This window comes from Megascapheus bottae, chromosome 4 (assembly GCF_031878675.1).
Source record: "Megascapheus bottae isolate mThoBot1 chromosome 4, mThoBot2.hap1, whole genome shotgun sequence".
Classification (NCBI taxonomy): Eukaryota; Metazoa; Chordata; class Mammalia; order Rodentia; family Geomyidae; genus Megascapheus; species Megascapheus bottae.
This window is the reverse complement of record NC_143512.1, coordinates 38684104-38703946: the sequence shown is the minus strand read 5'-3', so window position 1 is coordinate 38703946 and position 19843 is coordinate 38684104. Positions and strand designations below refer to the sequence as shown.

Below are 19843 nucleotides of genomic sequence, written 5' to 3'. Positions count from 1 at the left end.
GTTAATTGGAGGTAAGAGTCTCATAGACTTTCTTGACCAGGTTGGCTTTGAACCATGATCCTCAGATCTTGGGATCCTGAGTAGTTAGAATCACAGGCATGAACCACCAGCAACCAGCCTCCCATTCACTTTTTGTGATGTTTCTTCTCTTTATAGAAGATTTTCATAAGTTCCTTTAACTCTTAATTTTCTACAAATTTATTTCACTGCTGAACACAAATGGCTCAGTTATCTGAACAACTTTTCTTAAAGATATACAGTATGTCCAAAGTTGAATTATAGTGGATATACCTAATACAGAGAATAACAGATTTAGCCTGATGTTGCCAGCTATTTGCAGCATACATTCTCTTTATATATTTAAGTAGTGAAGTCATTTTTCACTTCAGAATAGTTTGGCATCTTCATTACACTTCGTTCTTTTTAACTGCCGCAGACCATCACATTCTATAGACAGGTTACTCACTTCCGTATTGCTTGACATTGGGCTCTAAGTTTAGAAAAAAACTGTTGCAACACTGGGTCCGTCTCTTTGTTTATATTAACCTCCTGGAAATAGCAGCTGTTGGTTCAAATCCAGGATATTGTGAATTCCAGTGTATATTGCTAACATACCTTAAAACAGCTGTGTCGAGTTACAATATAGAAAATGCTGGTAACACATCTTAATTCTCATTTAAAAAAATTGTAAAGTTCTAGTTTCTCACTTTCTAATATTTTTAATATTTTGTTATCTGTGAAGTTTTAACTGTAGCTGTCATTTGTATTACTCTTTGGGTAAAGTGCATAAATCTCACTGAAGACTGGAAAGAAGTTTCACAAGTCTCATACTTCTCTTAGGTAGTTGTAGTTCTTCTGTTTCTATCCCTGCCCTTTAGACTTCTCAGTCTAGTTCCTATCTATGGAACTACCCCATGTTCCCAGGGAATTCTTCCACTTCTGGCCCTCTTGCAGATATGCGGCCTTGAGCACATACTGAGAGGAAGTCAGTTCTGGCCTTGGAACAAGAGCATTGAGCCAGTTGCGGCAAGACATGTTTTCTAAATAGTATTTTGTATAACCTTCCTAATATTAATGAGGAATAAAAACATACTGCTTAGAAATAATTAATAATAATTGGCTGGGTGGTAGAATGTAAGCCGACTATGTGTGAGGTCCTGTGTTTGATCTCCAGATCCATGAAACAAACAAGCAAAAAAACACACAAACAACAAAAATAATTATAGATCTAAAGTAAATATAGGTGTAAAAATACATTAATTTTAAGGGGGGAGGGGAGGGCTTGGCATAACTTGAAATAAACCAGAAAACATCTTTTCATTAATCATTCTTTTCGTATACTTCAAATTTGTACTTAATGCCCTTTTCCTCCTGAACCTCAGAGAGCACGCCTGGGTATCTGTAAAAGAAAAGGATCTGTGATTTAAGGAGGCAAACACTGAAGGCATAGCTTCCCTGACTTTTCACCTGACGGGCATTCACAGTGTGTGAAGTCAATTTTTATTTTCTCAGTGGCAACTAAGCTACTGTTGAAGGAGTGACTACCAAGCAAATATATGACAACAACAAATGGCAAGACAAAATAGCAAACTACATAATATAAAATTAAGACCATTTTTCCCCCTTCTGATTCCTAATTCTTTCCTCAAAAACAGTTTATCTTGTATCTCCCTATTTCCAACCTAAGGCAAAATTTCCTTAGCATTTTTTCCAAGTGTTACAAATTGGTATTATATTTCATATGTTAAGCAAAAGAGAAATGAAATACAATCTGTGGCTGTTTATTGAGTAGAAGTGGAGTTATGTTGTGTGCTTTGCACGGATTCTCAGTTTCTGTTTCCTGGAGGGGACATGGTTCTAACTCCCCAGTGGCACACTGCAGTTGCTTTGTGAGAATCACTATGTACCTGATCTTTGCTACTTTCCAACTCATGTATCTACTCCCTCCAGCTTCCCATTCAAAAGGAAGTTCTCTGCTCAGGACTACCCTGCCTCTGGGCTACAAACATGTACTTCTTGATACTTCACTCTGTGTTCTCCAGGGGATTAGAGGCGGCTGCTGTAGTCACATCATGCCTGCCACTGGCTGGCATCCTCATAAAAAAAAAAAAACAATTGACATTGTGGGTGGCATGGAAAGGGATCCACCAATGTTACTATCAATATTACAGGCTTGTTGTTGTGCTGTTCCTTTAACTACTTTCTAAGCTCATGATAGGCAAAGAACACAGAAAAAAAAAACCCACAATTTCTTGCGATATACATTATTAAATAATAGCAGGCATTAATTTCTTCAGTCACTAACGACAGAGATTATTATTGTGATAAAAAGATGGGGGGAGCTGGCCTAGTGGTAGAGTGCTTACCTAACATGCACAGAGACTCCGGTTTGATTCCTTGGTACCACATACATAGAAAAGCCAGAAGTGGGCCCTGAGAATTTCAAGGGAGACCCATGGCTGACTCAGGAGTAGTAATGTATCTGCTGACACCCTAAATCTGTATCCTTGTCTTAATTTGAATACAACCATCTTTCTAAACTCTTCCTAAAGTTTCAACCTCCTTAATGAAAGTTATTAAAAGAGTGGAAGTTTAGGCTAGGTGTAGTAACACACCCCTTTAATCCTAGCTAGTCAGGAAAAGAAGATCCCAAGGGTCTATGTCCTAGCCTGGGCAAAAAACAAAGGATGGGTGGGTGGGTGGGTCCGAAATCCTATTGTTGCAAGGTGATCGCCCTATTTGGCTATCTACACTAACAGAAAGCTGAGGTGTGGTGGCAGAAAGCTGTCACTCCAACTCTGAGGGATAGGTAAATAGGGGTTTTGTGGTCTAGGCCAGCTGGAAATAAACAGGAGATCCTATACTCCTTTGTACAATTATATAATAATAATAATAATAATAATCCGTGTGCAGTGGCTCACGCCTGTAATCTATTTTATTTCTCGTGAGGAGAAATAAAAAGTATTTTGTCTGTAGTAATTTACATCTCAGACTAAGAAGCCACATTTCTATTTGCCAACCATTTCTAATCTATTGCTGTTCTACTGTTTGAGTAGTAGTAGAGCTGTTTTTATTAAAGATATGAAAAAAAGCCAGGCCAATTTTAAAACCGTAATTTTAGTTTCTTCGGAGTGAGTCATGAAAAGTAACATTTACATATTTTTTTCATGTGCACAATTCTCAAGAGTGTCAGGACTGTCAATTAATAAGACAAAAGCAAAGTACCAAGGCGTTCCTTTCACAATTAACAACTTAGAAATAACTATCCTCCTGGCTGAATATGATCAGTAGCCATGGTAATTAATATTAATTTTCTCTGTGAAGAGAAGATTAAATTCTGCTTCACTTTCATTTCTTCCTCTACTACCCACACATTTTGTTCTGTTTTAATAATGGTTAAACTTACTGCTTAACCATAATTGCGAACTTCTCAAGAATAAACTCTAAGATTTACAGTTGGATTCTGGATTCAAATTAGGTGATAGGATTGGGGAACCCTACCTATTTGTTATGAACTACCCACACAATGACACCTTTTTAGAAGCTTGAAGAATCAAGCAAGCCAATGGAAATGACAATCTGACCTGACAAAGGACCACAGCTCAGAGATAGAAGGTCAAAGAGGTCAACAAAATTCTTGAAAATAGTTATCCATTAAGCGAATAAACAGATAAAAAAACACATGTAGACATACCCAAAAAAAACCCCTGCAAATAAGATGAAATAAAGATTATAAGAAGTAGGCTCTAGAGGAAACATTCAAAAGGAGCGTGGACAAATATGGAACATCCTGGAGAGCGGGAAGTGGTGGGGTGCAAAGAGGAAACATTAGTCCATCTAAGATCTACTTCCAGCTGTCTGTCGGTAAGGGGCATCTTTCCCAACTTTGGAGCCCATTACTGCCTCTGTTATAGTTTTGGATACTTGTCTTCCAAGGTTTATGTGCTGGAGGCTTAGTCTGCTATAGGGTGATATTGGGAAGTGGTTGTGAGCTTTAAGCAATGGGGTCTAATGAGAAGTATTTAGGTAGCTTCCTGTTTAGAGACATTATTTCCTCCTATGCATACTTCCAATCATTGCAATGCCAATTTCTCATGAGGTCCTTACGGGTGCTGAGATGCTATTGGTATGATTTTAAACCTCCAGAACTGAAATCAACATAAATCTCCTTTCTAAAGTTACCATGTCTCAGACATCTCATTAAAGCAATGAAAAAGTAGACTAATACAACGAAAGACCTCTTTGGTCTTCCTCTTTTTTGACTAGATGGTTATAGGGAGGGTAACTACAAGGAAAAGTCTGTTTTTCATGAAACAAGAACCTGATAATATAAAGTATTTGGGTCTATTGGTTTAGTTGGGGATTCATGTGAGATTGAGATAGAAAGATTTCTTCTAAGCTGGATGATTAAGAATAGACCTGCACAGGAAAGGCTGGCATTGAAAGAATGCTTGCAGAAGCAGTGACCTATGGGTTTTAATAAAAAGGTAGACACAAAGTAAGACCATCTTATTCTGTTAATATTCACTTCTGTTTTCAGGTTTCAACCATTTGTAGCTTCACTTATTTTCTAAATTTCTCTCTTCTTGCCACGCCATAGTTCTTGCTTTCATTTTTATTTCATTATACTATTTTTTTTAAAATTTCTTCTAAGCCAAGAAGTAGAGTGTTAATAAAGGACACTATATTTGTACTGACGCTTGGATCACCACAAAAGGGTACTGATAGAGACAATACAAGTCTACACCAAGGAGGTGCCATGGCAGGGAAAAATGGAGGAAATGGAGAATGATCAGCTTGTTTCTGGACAATAGGGAGCAAGACGAATTCTCCAATGTACTGAGAAAGTCCCCAAATGCAGCAGTGCTACATTCAATGACAGCTGTTCAATGACAAAGTACATTTGTTTTTTCCAGAGATTTTCTTTTTTCTCTGTTTAATGAAAAACCAACCTATTCCAAGTCTGCCCTTTGGAATTCCCTCCATTCCATGTTAATATACCCCCAAAATACAAATGCTGCAATGGAAGAGAGATTTTTTCCCCCCCTCATTTTCTTCCAATCTTTTTGAGAATGTGAGAATGTCTACTTTAGAACAATGGTTTTGTTCCTATCTCAATCTACTCAACATTAAACTTTTTTTTTTTTTTTTTTTTTTTTTGCCAGTCCTGGGCTTGAGCTCAGGGGCCTGAGCACTGTCCTTGGACTTTCTCTACCACTTGAACCTCAGCACCACTTCCGGCTTTTTTCTATGTATGTGGTACCGAGGAATCGACCCTGGGTCTTCGTACATGCTAGGCAAGCACTCTACCACTAGGCCAAACTCCTGGCCCCAACATTAAACTTTTCTAAGACATTTAAGCTCTGCCAACAGAGAGAGAGGAGAGTGCCTCTCATTCATTCTCAACGTTAGTCTTTTCCTGATATCAAAATCAGGTAAAGACAGTAAATGACAAATCAACAACAACAAAACTCTATAGACTAACATCAGTTTGGGATGCAAATGTGAAAATCCTGAACAAAATACTAGCAGACTGGATTGACTAACATTAAAAAAAAAAAAGAAAAAAAAAAAGGTCATATAGAATTACCAAGCTGAGGGGCCTGGATTGTGGCCCAGCGGTAGAGTGTTTGCCTGTCATGCACAAAGCCCTGGGTTTCATTCCTTGGTACCACATACACAGACAAAAGCCAGAAGCAGTGTTGTGGCCCAAGAGGTAGAGCGCTAGCCTTGAGAAAAACCAAGGACAGTAATCAGACGCCAGGTTCAAGCCCCATGACTGACAAAAAAAAAGAAAAAAAAGAAAAAATAGACTTACCAATTTGAATTTATAGCAGAATGTAGTATTAGTTTAACATGAAAATCAAAATAGTATTTCATATGAATAGTATATATTTGTTAATAGACAAAACCAAAACCCAATTATCTCCGTAGATTCAGCATGTGATGTTTATCTCCAATAAGCCAACAAAATGCTGAAAGTGGAGCTGTGGCTCAAGCGGTAGAGCCTTTTGGAAAATGTCAAGAACATGGCCTAATCCTTTAGTTCAAGCCCCAAAAAGGTACAAATAACAAACTAACAAAAAACCCCATAAAAAATAAACAAGCGTCTAAGACAATCAGTCATTCCATGTGATTCAAGTATTACACCAGATTAATAGATCTGTTATTCAAAAGTATGGCCATCCATTTGTCCACATTTGACTCCTAATGTTTCTCTGGAGCATTTCAAAAACAAATTCATACTCAACCGATAATTGCTATACAAATAGAATATTTGGAAGAATGAGCTAAAAGCAGGTCTAGAAGTGTTGATGTAATCATTTTCTTTTACTCTGTATACTTAATAGCTGAATGGTGCTTTTAGGTGGTCTCCTCTTTTCTACCACCTTAATCTAAGTCTGCTAATCTTTCACTTGAATCACTTCAACTAAAGGTCACTGTTCTGCTCTTGCTTCCTCTGGTCCACCCCCTAGAAAACATGTATAGCAATATCCCCTAGTCACTGCTGCCTAAAAATGCACCAGGTCTGATGCTATCCGCCTTCCTCTTTGTTTCCAATGCTTGTGTTGGCCTTCAGAGTCAGACATTCCAGTCTCAGTCTCTGAACCATTTCGGGTTCCTAAGCATGGCTGGTTTCTTCCACTTTGTTCTTATCCTATCTGCGGACTTCTCAGACCACAACATGTACAACCGCACAGCACCTTGATTCTATATGTAGTACTTCTTTTCATCACTGCCATTTGTTACCCCGCTACTACAAGAAATATAATCCCCAGCAGCAATATCATGAAGCCTAGTGAACACTAATGTCTTCAGTGCACAGAACACATTTGACTCTCCTAGTGTGAACTAGTAACAGCTCTTCTAAGACCGACAAAACTCATCAAAACCTGACCACTTCCAAATCTGTGCAGCTACTATGGAGGTGCCTCAAAAAACTACAAATAGAGCTACAAATATGACCTAACTGTGCTACTCCTTGGCATATACTGCGAGGAATATAAGTAATCATATATAGTAGAGACACCTATGTCTCTACTATACTATACCTATGTTTTCAGTGGACTGTTCACAACAGCTGAAAGATGGACTTGGCCTAGGTGGCCATCAACTGACAAATGGGCAATAAAAGAAAAATGTGGTATAGATTCACAATGGAGTATTACTCAGCCATAAAGAAGGATGAAATTATGTTGTCTGCAGGAAGATGGATGCAACTAGAGATCACTACATTAAGCAAAATGAGTTAGACTAAAAAGACAAACATTGCATGTTCTCTCTCATGTGTAGAATCCAGACCTAAAAATGAATAAATAAGTAAATAAATAAATAGACAACAAAGAGACTATCTTGAAGCAGAAACCTTCCAAGGGTGAAAGGAGAGGTAATGTGGGATTAGGGGAGGGTGTGAATATGATCAAGGTACTTCAGGTATTGTATGAAAATAAAGTAATGAGATTTGTTACAAAGTATTTAAAAAGTGGAAGAAATAAGGACGACTAATAACAGAAGGGGTGAATCTAATCTAAATTCACTATATAGAAATGTCACAAATGAACCCCCTTATACAACTAATTTATGCTACTTAGAAAGACAGAGGTAAGGGCTGGGAACATGGCCTAGTGGCAGAGTGCTTGCCTAGCATGCATGAAGACCTGGGTTCAATTCCTCAGTACCAAATACACAGAAAAAGTCAGAAGTGGTGTTGTGCCTCAAATGGTAGAGCTCTAGCCTTGAGAAAGCCCAAGGACAATGCATAGGCCCTCAGTTCAAGCCCCAGGATTGGCAAAAAAAAAAAAAAAAAAAAAGGAAAGACAGATGTAAAACAAAACACCCAATCATTTCTAAGTTTACTGAAACAGATTTCCCAAATTACTACAGTATTTATTTATGTTGATATCTGTCTGTTTATCTACATGGTCACCCAAATTCAATTTGGGAGAAAAGAAAATCAGCTCTTTTGTGTAATCCCCAAGAGGGCAATGCAAACATACTCAGGACTAGTTAGCAAACTACTTACTCTGGGAGAAGTTTGTATTTTTCCAAATCAATTTCTGGAAAAAATGTGTCACTTTCAAATTCCTGCATGATCCGTGTCACAAACAGTTTAAGATGGCCTGGCTGATCCATGGCTTCCTTTAAAACAAAAGGAAAGAAATGTATTTTCTTAATCTGTGTCACAAGAAACTCTAAGATGTTTGTTTTAATTGGTTAAGGTTATTCGAGGTAGTGAAGCCAATAAGCTTGTAAGTTGGTTTGCTTAGAACCTTTTTTTTAAGTATTCAAGATTTTATTATTATTATTACTACTACTTTAATTTTATTGTTAGGGTAATGAAGAACTTTTTTTTATTTTTTTGGTCAGTCCTGGGCTTGAGTTCAGGGCCTGAGCATTGTCCTCGGGCTTTCTCAAGGCTACAACTCTACCACTTGAGCCACAGCACCACTTCTGGCTTTTTGCTATGCATGTGGTACCGAGGAATCGAACCCAGGTCTTCGTGCATGCTAGGCAAGCACTCTATCACTAGGCCAAACTCTCGGCCCTGAAGCACTTCTTTTTAGCTAGGCATTAGTGGCTCATGTCTATAATCCTAGCTACCTAGGATGCTGAGATCTGAGGATCTCAGTTAAAAGCTACCTGGGGAACTAGACTCTTATTTGTAACTAATCACCAAAAAGCCAGAAATGGAGCTGTAAATAGCTTTGAGAACAAAAGCTTATGGACAGTGCCTAGGCATTGAGTTTGAGCCCCAGGAAGGGCACAAAAAAACAAAATAAAACAAAGCAAAAGGACTCCTTTTTAATTTAATCATTCAGCTTGGTTGTTTTCCTTTGGCTGCTGTCTTAAGAATTAACCCCAAAGGTGAACACTGGTGGCTCATACCTGTTGGCATTGTGGCTCAAAGCCTTAAAGGGGTAGAGCACTAGCCTTGAGCAAAAGAGCTCAAGGACAGTGCTCAGACCCTGAGTTCAAGCCCCAACAACCAACTAAAAAAATAAAAAGGAAACAAGAAATAAAAGGAAATAAAAAGGAAAACTTACATATGTATTATTGGGGAAGATAGAATAATTTTGTGAGATCTTTCTTATTGGAAACACTTCTATAACAAATTACACTTGCTACCAATGTACTTTTTCATTATTAATTATTCTGCTGTCTATATTATTGATATTTTTAAAATAGAAAACACTGGCTTTAAACAAATAGTTTAAAAATTTAATAGAAAGGACGACTGCAAATTGCCTATCTAGTTGAGTGCTGTTGGTTCACATCTGTAATCCTAGCTACTGGCTACGATCTAAGGATTGCAGTTTGAAATCTGCACTGGAAGTAAAATCAAGGAGACCCTTATCTTCAAACAGCCTAAAATGAAGCTGTGGTTCAAGTGGTACAGTACTATCCTTGAGCAAGAGAGTTACGAGATAGTGCTCAGGCTCTGAATTCAAGCCCAAGTGCCAACATAAAACAAACAAACAAAATGGCAGAATAAAACCAAATTGCAGATTCAAGAAAGTAGTAGTAACTTTTGATCCACAACTATACATAGGGAACAGACAAAATTTACATACATAAATATATAAAATTCCAGGTCTGTTATCATTAAAATTCCCCCAAAGGGCACAGAACTGTAGCTTTTATTTTATTTATTAAAGAATTTATTAACATTGATTTTTACATCATATTTCAAATGACGTGTTTAACAAACAAGTATTCAGGAAGGAAATCTTTATATGCAATCACTGGCACTTTGATATTTCTGGTTATATTAAATCCTTTATTATCTTTGTTACAACTAAACAGACTATTTTTTTTTTTGTGTGCCAGTTCTGGAGCTTAAACCCAGGGTGGGGGCACCCCAAGGCTTGAGAAATTGAGGACCCTAGAATTGTTCTTTCTCAAATTATTTCAGTGGATGTATGTTTTCATAAGCCCGAGAGGGTAGGGACTGAATTTCTTTATCTTCATAAATATTAATCTGAGGCTTAATTCAAGAGGTAAAAGAGTGTGAGATCCTCAGTAACACACACACACACACACACACACACACACACACACACACACACACACAAACACCAGGTTGAAGTTCATTAAAGAAAAAATCTGAAGTTGGAAGTCATTTGGTACCAGGAAAAAGAATACTTTTTCTCTGGCACACTAATTTTCCTTATGATATAACATCATGCCATTCTCCCTCACCCTCACATCACTTGAAAATTGCTGAGAAAAATCTTTTGTTCTATTTGAACAAACACACCTTGAGTTACCTATCACCTGAGAGCCTGTGCTTTTCTCAGTGAATGCTTCCCAGAGAAACAAAGAGATAACAGCACATCTAAAGCACTTCCAGAGTATAGAACACAGTATGGTGCAAGTGCAATTCTCAGGAAGAAATTTAGGGTGTTTTTAACCTGGAAACTTCAGCTAGTGTTTTGAGGTGAAAATAAACTGCTATGTGGGAAGATGTTGGTCAAAGGATAAAAATTTCAGTTCTACAGGAGGAGTACATTGAGTGGGTATATTGTGTAACAAGATGGCTATCATCAGTAACTGTTATTGTGCTTGTAAAAACTGCTCAGAATTGATTTTAATGTCCTCAATCAACTACAAAAAATAAGTGAGGTAGCATACATGTTATTTAGCTCAATTTAGCTGTTCTATAAATGTACACACATTTCAAAACACCTTGTACATAATATCTGTGCTCTTATTTGCCAGTTAAAAAATAGTTAAGGAGAAGAGCTAGACTTAAAAAAGAAAATAGACTGGTATAGACTAAAGAAATTCCTTGGCATGGCAGTGTTAAATGACAATTCTAGTTGAGAAGTCATCTAGCTTACAAGTAGTGATAATGTACTGCTTCTAAGGATCATGGATTAAATTTTTAGTTTCAGACAATGCTCTATGCCGTCTCGTCTCATCTTCTCTTTAAATGGCAAGAGAGTCTGAAATAAAGTAGGGGAACATTTATTTTTATTTATAATAGGTAATTTTACTTACCTTATAAACAGAACTGCCTCCTGCTATCCAAACCATGTCCACTTTATTGTCTAATTCTGGTTGCTCAATAAGTTTTAAGGCTTCATCTAAACTTTTGGCCAGAAAATGAGCTCCTTGTGGAGGTTCCCTGAGGGGAAGGGTGGAGGTGAAGGGGAGGCAACCAAAAAGAAAAATCACAGGTTTTGAAAAATCTACAGACTAGTAAAATAATCTGAGTAATGGTGATTATAAAAACTAAAACCAACATAAATATGAATTTTCAGTAAACAGTACTTAACATCAGTATGGCCTATAAGCAATTAGCTATTCTACATTTTGCACACAAAGGAGCCACACAAATTGAAAATGAAAACTCATGTGATATCTCATGAGATCTATAGTAAAACAAAAAAAAATTGTAATAGTTGGTCCTGAAAGAGATGGGAGCAAAGATAACTGGGTTAAACCATGACTGGACTCCTGGGGGTTTACATAATGTTCTGTTTTGAATCTTTGATAAGGATCTAGATTTTATAGGTATAAACTTTTGTCAGAATTTAGCAAATGTAGACCTAAAACTTACTCATCTCATTATATGCAATATTTACGTCGGCAGAAAAAGACTCAATAAGATACTAAATTATAATTAGTGATACATATGAAGTATATAGGGAAAAATATACTAATGTCTGCATTTTTTGGGGGGGGGGGGCTAGTCCCAAGGCTTGAACTCGGTCTGAACACTGTCCCTGGGCTTTCTCAAGCTAGAGAACTACCACTTGAGCCACAGGCCCATTTCCAGCTTTTTCTATGTATGTGGTATTGAGGAACTGAACCGGGGTCTTCATGCATGCTAGGCAAGTACTCTACCACTAGGCCAAACTCCTGGCCCTTAATATCTGCAATTAAAAAAAAAATATATATATATATATATACATATACATAGCCAGCTGATGGGCATGATAAAACCAGTGTCACAGAACAGTATTGATAGAATGTAGGTGTTTACATGTCTTTCTGTTTGAAAATTTTCATGATAAAATGGTGGAAAGAGCAGGGTTGTATGACTATAGGACTTTCATGTTTTGAACAAAACTGAGATGGGTGAAGTATTTGAAAATCAGCTTAGCAATTAAAACTCCCAAATGAGAAAATTATTTAAAATAATTTCATTGTTTATTACTGACTAACTCAATGACTTTCAACCTCCATAACGCATTCGTTTTGGTGAGAAGGTGAGGGGCCTACAAAATCAAGGCTTTCATCGTAATTAGATACAGAAAAGACATATTAATTTGCTGTCAAGTTTTTAGCCTGGTGCTTTAAAAGGATTATGTAATTGTCCTTGAACTGGTAGTTCTAACAATGATTAATCAAAAATTAATAGATTATTCATTCTCTTAGCAGTAGGCTCCCTATACTCGTCTCCAGTCTTTGTCATGTGTATGGGAAGGAGTTAGGATAGAGCAAAGTGTATTCTTTGACTCAGGTTAGAAAAACAAGTGGAGGTCAGGCTGAAGTTAAATGCCAGGTGTTAGCAGGGAAAGCTGCAGGAACTAGTTGGAGTAGACAGTTGAGAGAAGATCCAATGCAGAGATTGGGAGTCTGGTTCACAGTGAAGGATGATAGAGACAGTCATGATGGCTTTCAGAACTGAGGATGATGAAGTCAGAATTAATGACAGGAGACAAACAGGGAAAAAAAAAAAAACTGACATGAGAAGGTAGAAGAGGTATTCCTGAAATTGGTGAATAATTGGCTATATGATAGCCCAGATGGTACAGATTATTGGTAAGAATGTCTAAAAAAAGGATAATTTTATGACTTAATTCTTTATACATTAAAGTAACTGAGAAAAAGATGAGATTAAGGGTGCTGGGGAGATGCTTCTACATGACATTGCATGTGAGCTACGTATGGTAGTTCACACCTGTAATCTCAGCTGCTCAGGAGCTAGAGACAGTGGGCTATAGTCAGCTTTGGACAAAAGGAAGAGATGCTACCCGAACAAAAAGCAAGAACTAGGAGCATCGCTCAGGTAATAAAGTACTTGCATAGCAAAGAACGGGGCTCTGGAACTCAAACCTTAATATTGGCATTAGAAAAATAGTTGATTTTTAAAAAAGTGGTTTTAACAATGTTTTAGAGGAAACATGCTCAGCAATGGCTAATAAAAGAAAAGATGAAAAATTGAGGTAATCTTTGAGTTCAGCTTGTTTGCAGAATACATTTTTAGAAAAGAACATAGTAAATAATGGACTGAACCATTCTATATTGGGACTCACTTCATTGCTAATGCACGTGCATGTACACGTACACGCGCGCGCGCGCACGCACACACACGCACACGCACACACACACACACGCGCACACACACACACACACACACACACACACACACTGAGCTTGGAAAAGGCTAGTATGTGATAGTACACATATTCCATGTCAGCACTGTGTAGACATGCTTGGTATGTTATTTATGATGGAGAATCTTGGATTCTTACAGAGAATAGCTCCTTTTTAACTATCTGCTTAATGAGGGGGGACATGCCTGTCATCCTTGCTTTGTGGGAAGCACAAAGCAGGCAAATCAGTCTATGCGTGTGCTTGGACAGGAAGACCCCATCTCACTATAAAAACACAGCTGGCATGGCTCAGACACATAGTACTTCCTTAGCAACTGCAAGGCCCTGAGTTCAAGCCCAGTAATACTACTAACCCCCCACATACACACACCTTATTATGTAGTTATTTCAAGGAACTAGTGTTTTTTCTTTTTCTTAAAGCAAATTTGGGGGTTACCTTGAGACTCAGTTTCTTCTACCCTGGGAAGGGGTATAAATCAAGTACCTTTAAAAGGATACATAAGCAAGGGTGTAAATGTTGGCAATTTACGTAAAACTCAGAAATATGCGTAGAATTGACTAGCAGGTAGGGAGACAAGAGGAGCAAGACAAAAACTCTAATAAAAATTCTCTACTAACTGGTATCACTATTTCTGTGGCATACTTGATAATAAAGACTTTAAATTTTCTCAGCCATCAAAATAAAGCAAAATATACCAATAAATGTTATATATAAATATATAAGAAGCAACCAAACCCAATTACATACACCACAGGAGGGTCATACAGAAGAAATTAGACTCATCATTTGAGAAGAAATGCTGGCTCAACTGAACATCTCCCCCACTGAGACTCCTTTATGTTTGTTTTAGCTCAAGCTAGCCATAAATAACCTTGAGTAGTACTCAAGAATCTGTTATTAAAAAAAAAAATCCCTGGGAATGGAAATACAGTTTGTGAATCTGGATTCTACCAAGTGAAGGATAATCAAAATATCCTAGCAACCAGGACAAAGAACAGCATGAAGATGGAGGCAGACAACAAGATGCACACCAACCGGAGGCAATTAGTGCAAATGGCTGGGTATTTTTCCGTTCAAGGATGGACAGGAGAAAATCTTTATATGCTGAAACCCTTAGTGTGTGGCTATGTCACAGTTTTTTAAGCTGGCTGGTATATTATTCAAACAGTAAGCCAGGCATTGTTACCAAGGCATTTTGTAGATGAGAGGATATACAGTTAGTTGACTTTACTCTGGGTGGACTTCAATCAAAACTCCTTTAACAACAAAGAGGTTTTTTTTTTTTTGTTTTTTTTTTTTTTTGTTTTTTTTGCCAGTCCTAGGGCACGAATTCAGGGCCTAGGCACTGTCCATGGGCTTTCTTCAAAGCCAGTGCTCTACCATTTGAGCCACAGCACCACTTCTAGCTTTTTCGATGTATGTAGTAGGGAGGAATCAAACCTGGGTCTTTGTGCATGCTAGGCAAGCAGTCTATCAGTAGGCCAAACTCCCGGCTCCCCCAGAAGAAATTTTATCTGCTAGAGAGTTCTAGCCTGTCCTGCTTGATGGTCCACTCTAAAGATTTTTCGTTTTAATGGAACTCTCTTCTACATCTGTGACAACAAATTCCTTGCAAAGAAACTCATGTAGACCCACCTTTTGGATTAGCTCATCTGCCTACCCTTTCCCTCCTCAATGTGATACCTTAAGACGCTGCATAGATGCTGTATTGGGATTCTTTCTGTGACTAGATTATCAGTTAGGGAAGAAATGTTCAACATGTTGATTCCTTCAGTCACTTGCTGACCAGAAAAAAACAAAAAGAAACAAACAAAAAAACTCCCTGAGGTTCAGAAGCTATTAACAATAGATTAGGACCAGTATCAATAACAACAAACAAATAAGAAAAACAAAACTGAAATCAGTACTGAATATATATGAAATATAGGATGTAAATGAGCCAGGCCTAGTGGCTCATGCCTTTAATCCTAGCTTCTCAGGAAGCTGAGATCTGATGATTGCTATTCAAAGCTACTGGGCCACAAAAGTGCACTAAAGTCCGAGAACTAAAGCACCAAAGTGCACTAAAGTCTATGACACTCCTATCTCCAATTAATCATCAGAAATCTGGAAGTGGTGCTGTGGTTCTAGGGATAGGGCATTTCCTTGAGCTGAAAAGCTCAGGGACAATGCACAGGCCCAGAGTTCAAGTCCCAGGACAGACGGGGAAAAAAAAAAAAAGAAAAAACATGGGCTTATCTCCAGATACTAGATAAAGTATACAAGTATGAAGTATAATTTTGGTGCTGTGACTAAGTAGGAATAACAGTGGACTAGCATCAATCTCAATCCATGTTGAAACTTACATCTTAATTGAGAATTGAGTCCAGAGAATGACAACTTAATTTTGGAAAATCTTAAAACACAGGTATTTTGATATGGAACTAGAAAAAAGTTACTTATTGTATTGTACAGTTGATATTGAATCTAATGACCAATGATTCCAAAAAATATACAAAGTATCTTCTACAGTGAAATTCCATTTTAATGTAACTTCAAGTTAGAGCCAAATAAGTTGTCATAAGGCATTCATTGCTTACTTGTTTTTTGTAATTACCTTTGTGATATTAAGCAGCTTTATCAATAGTTACTTTTTATTCAATTTCATCCTTTCACATACTGATCTGTGCTCTAAGAAACAACACAATTTTTTTTTTGATGGTGAGTTTATGTTATGGTACTTACTTGAGTTCTCTACTAAGAACTATATTAATTCTGTCTTTTAAAGGTCGATTCTTCTCAGGAATGGAGAACCAGGTTTTCCTCCCCATAATCACCAGATTCTGTTTACCTATAAAGTTATATAGGAAGGATAAATGCATTTAGGGAATACAGATATATTTTCATATTCACACATGCAAACACACTATGTTTGTTATAGTGACATCTAGTGGATATTCTTTACAGAAATTAAAATAGCATTACATTTATCACTCACCATCTAAATATGGTAACCATTTTCTTTTTGGTGTAACCTAGCATTTAGTTTTAACTACTTGCAACCACTGCAGTAAAGAGTAAACATTCAAGGTTGAAGTGCTCAAGTTGAATGTGATCTGTCATTTACTATACAAATCATACTGACACATTTTACTTTAGCTATAAAATGAAGATAAAAATGTAATTCCCTAGAAAGACAAAATAAGCAGCAGGAAATGGGTACTTGTAAAGGGTCTGTGATGAGGCTAAGGAGAGAAGGGAGGAGAATGCATTCAAGAATTCATTGTAAATACTACAAAATTAAGAAAAGGGAAGGGGATGGTTGAAGAGGGGTGAGAATGTTGAAAGTGACATTGATCAAGATGTACTGTACTCACACATTTGCTTTATTAAATTCCAACTATTTTGTACAACTATTTCAAAATTAAAAAAAGTACTTCCTACATTTAGTAGTTAAGGGGATTAGAGATATAGAGCAAAGCTAACTTTCTATTAAGTACTGTTAAAGCTGTTGAGTGTCATCATTCTATTCATGCTTATGTGCTCTGCAGATTCAAAGTCATTACATTGGAAAATAGGTCCTGCCTGGGCATTCATGGTTAATGCTTATAATACCAGCTCATCACAAGGCTGAGATCTGAGGTCGTGGTTCTAAGCCAGCCTGGGCAGGAAAGTCTGAGCTTCTTAATCTCTAATAAAATACTAAAAATTGGGAAGTGGAGCCGTGGTTCAACTGGTAGTGCCAGTCTCGAGTGTAAAAGCTAAAGGATAGCGTCCAGGCTCTGAGTTCAAGCCCCAGGATGTATAGATCGAACACACACATGCATGCACTCCAAAAAGGTTTTAATGTTCTACTTACTTAAAATCACGTTCAGCTGTGCCTTTCTTCCTTTATGTACTATACCACAAGGACAATTCTTCTCATACAAAAATTTTACATACAGGGCTGGGAGTTTGGCCTAGTCGTAGAGTGCTTGCCTAGTATTCATGAAGACCAGGGTTCACTTCCTTGGTACCACATACATAGAAAAAAAGTCGGAAGTGGTGCAGAGGCTCAAGTGGTAGAGCTCTAACCTTGAGAAAGTTCAAGGATAGTGCTCAGGCTCTGAGCTCAAGCAGGACTGGCCAAAAAAAAAAAAAAGACACATAAGCCGGGTACAGTGGCCCATGCCTGTAATCCTAGCTATTCAGGAGGCTGAGATCTGAGGATCACAGTTCAAAGCTACCCTGGGCACTGAAGTCCATGGCACTCTTATCTCCAATTAACCTCAAGGAAACAGGAAGTGAGGGTGTGGCTCAAGGGGCAGGCTGGTAGCCTTGAGCTGAAGAGCTTAGGGACAACCCCCAGGCTCAGAGTTCAAGTTCTATTACCAACAAAAACCAAAATTTACACATATAACTTCCACTTTTACCTACTTAGAACATTAACAGTGAATCAGATATTTTAGCCAAAGAATAATAATGATTATCAGGCTATACTCAGGTTCCCCCCCCCTCCCCCCCCCTGCCCAGTTCTGGTGCTTGAACTCAGGGCCTGGGCACTGTCCTTGGGCTTTCCCAAGATCAGTGCTCTACCACTTGAGCCACAGCAGCATCACTTCTGACTTTTTCTGTGTATGTGGTACTGAGGAATCCAACCCAGGGTTTCATGGATGCTAGGCAAGCACTCTACCAATAAGTCTCATTCCTGGCCCCATCCATACTCAGGATTCGAGAGTGGTTTGGGTTAAAGAGGCCTCCTTGGGCTGGGAGGAGAGCTTAGTGGTAGAGTGTTCATCTAGCAGGCATGAAGGCCTGTGATCAAATCCTCAGTACCATATACACAGAAAAAGTCAGAAGTGGTGCTGTGGCTCAAGTATCAGAGCACTGGTCTTGAACAAAAAGTGTCCAAGGACAGTGCCTGGGTCCTGAGTTCAAGCCCCAGGATTGGCAAAAAAAAAAAAAAAAAAGAGACCTCCTGCGATTCCAGTTTATGTCAGTGACCCGAAGGGCAAATCTAAACGCATTGTTTGTCCTATTAACAGTATGTAGCACCTGGATCTCTGGGACTCATGATTTATACTGTCATTTCTCCTTTCACCACAAATAGAAGCATGTCTTCCGTTTTCAGCAAGGCATCCTTTCACTCATATTCTTTTCTTTGGTGATAGTCCTCTCTCCAGTGGCTCAATTCATGCAGCTCTTTCCCTAGGAATGAAACTACCTTCGATGTCCAACAGGCCAGCTGAAAATCGTCATTACAACTGCAACTCATTCTCCACTCCCTGATGTTCTGAGTCACCTACACTTGGCCACACTGGTAATGGAAGAGATTCCTGATGACTTCTCCCATCACCTTTAAGTCACACATATCCAACGTTCAGTATCACATTTCTTAAAATGTGTTTGTGTGTGTGCATGTGTGTATGCACACATGCTGGGCTTGAATTGAACTTGAAATTTTGCTCAAGGCTGGTTTTCTACCATGGAAGCCATGCCTTCAGTATTGGCCTTTTTGCTGGCTGAGTAGCGAGGATCACGGAGGTGAGCCACCTACATCCAATCGTTTACAAGTTTTTACATTCCACTGCCCATGCTCAGGGCTTACCGCCTCTTTCAGCAGTCCACAGCACTGACATCTGCAGACAATTTGGCCCCAAACCGGAACAGCACACTTAAAAATCGAATGTTAAACTCAGGAACTGTGTACCAACCACTGATTGGTGAAAGAGATGGCAGACTAACATGGAAAATTTTCCGTTTTAAACATTCCCCCGGAAATATTTCCTTTTAGCAAGTCCTTGGGAAAACCTTTAGCGCTCAAAAAGTTCACATTACCTTCTACTGTAGAGGTTTTGGTCATTCTTTGGAAATACTCGAATTCATTCCTGCAAGGCAGAAAGAAAAACAGACCAACTCAGAAGTGCATCCCGCGGGCGCAGGCTCAGCGAAGTAGGCTGTGCTGCCCAGGGCGGGGACTTTGCTCCGGGGCAGGAGGGCGCTGGGGGCAGAGGCCTAGCGAGGCCCCAGGACCCTCCCGGAAACCAACAGCTTGGCCGGGTGCGGCGGTGGTGGAAGCCAGAACTACCCACAGCCCCTCCAGCAGGCCAAGTCCGACCCCCACCCCCGACCCCGCAGGTCAGCCCGGCGCATCCCCGCCCGGCGCCTGGATCAGGCGCAGCCTGTGCCGGCTTCAGTCGCCCTACCGAGACCCAACAGGTACCTGAGGTGGGGCCAGGGAAGGTCCCCGTTTTTGCCGATGCCCATGTTCTGGGAGACGGCGACGATGCAGTTCAGCGGACGACCCATGCCGGCGGCAGCGATCGACTGGGAGCTTTCGGGACTCAGCCCGCAGGCTCGGTGGGTTTGGCGCGAAATCATGGGTGCCCGCCCCCTCCGTCCTATTTGTGTAGGCGAGGCACCGCCCCCTTCCCGCCCCGCCGCGCGGCCCGGCTGCGGCGTGTGCGTGCGCGCAGGCGCCGGCTGGCTGCGGCCGGGGTTTCGCTCCCCAGATTCGGCTTTTCCTGCAGATTGCCAT

General features: G+C 39.2%; 1 protein-coding gene across 1 annotated transcript; it reads right to left on the bottom strand.

The window, feature by feature from the left end:
• Positions 1-1217: 1217 nt before the first annotated feature.
• Positions 1218-19698, bottom strand: Dhfr (dihydrofolate reductase). Its single transcript, XM_090331696.1, has 6 exons — positions 19529-19698; positions 19144-19193; positions 16072-16177; positions 11002-11128; positions 8024-8139; positions 1218-1399 (listed from the first exon to the last, which is right to left on the bottom strand). Exons 1-6 carry the CDS (start codon positions 19684-19686, stop codon positions 1321-1323), a joined length of 636 nt encoding a protein of 211 aa, XP_090187822.1. The 5' UTR covers positions 19687-19698; the 3' UTR covers positions 1218-1320.
• Positions 19699-19843: the final 145 nt, after the last annotated feature.

Excerpts from the sequence above, each read along its gene's own strand:
- Dhfr (XM_090331696.1), bottom strand. The coding sequence starts at position 19,686 with ATGATTTCGCGCCAAACCCACCGAGCCTGCGGGCTGAGTCCCGAAAGC. Across the intron at positions 16,178-19,143 it reads CAAAACCTCTACAGTAGAAG|GTAAACAGAATCTGGTGATT; the intron begins GTAATGTGAACT and ends ATAACTTTATAG. Across the intron at positions 11,129-16,071 it reads GTTCTTAGTAGAGAACTCAA|GGAACCTCCACAAGGAGCTC; the intron begins GTAAGTACCATA and ends CCTTCCCCTCAG.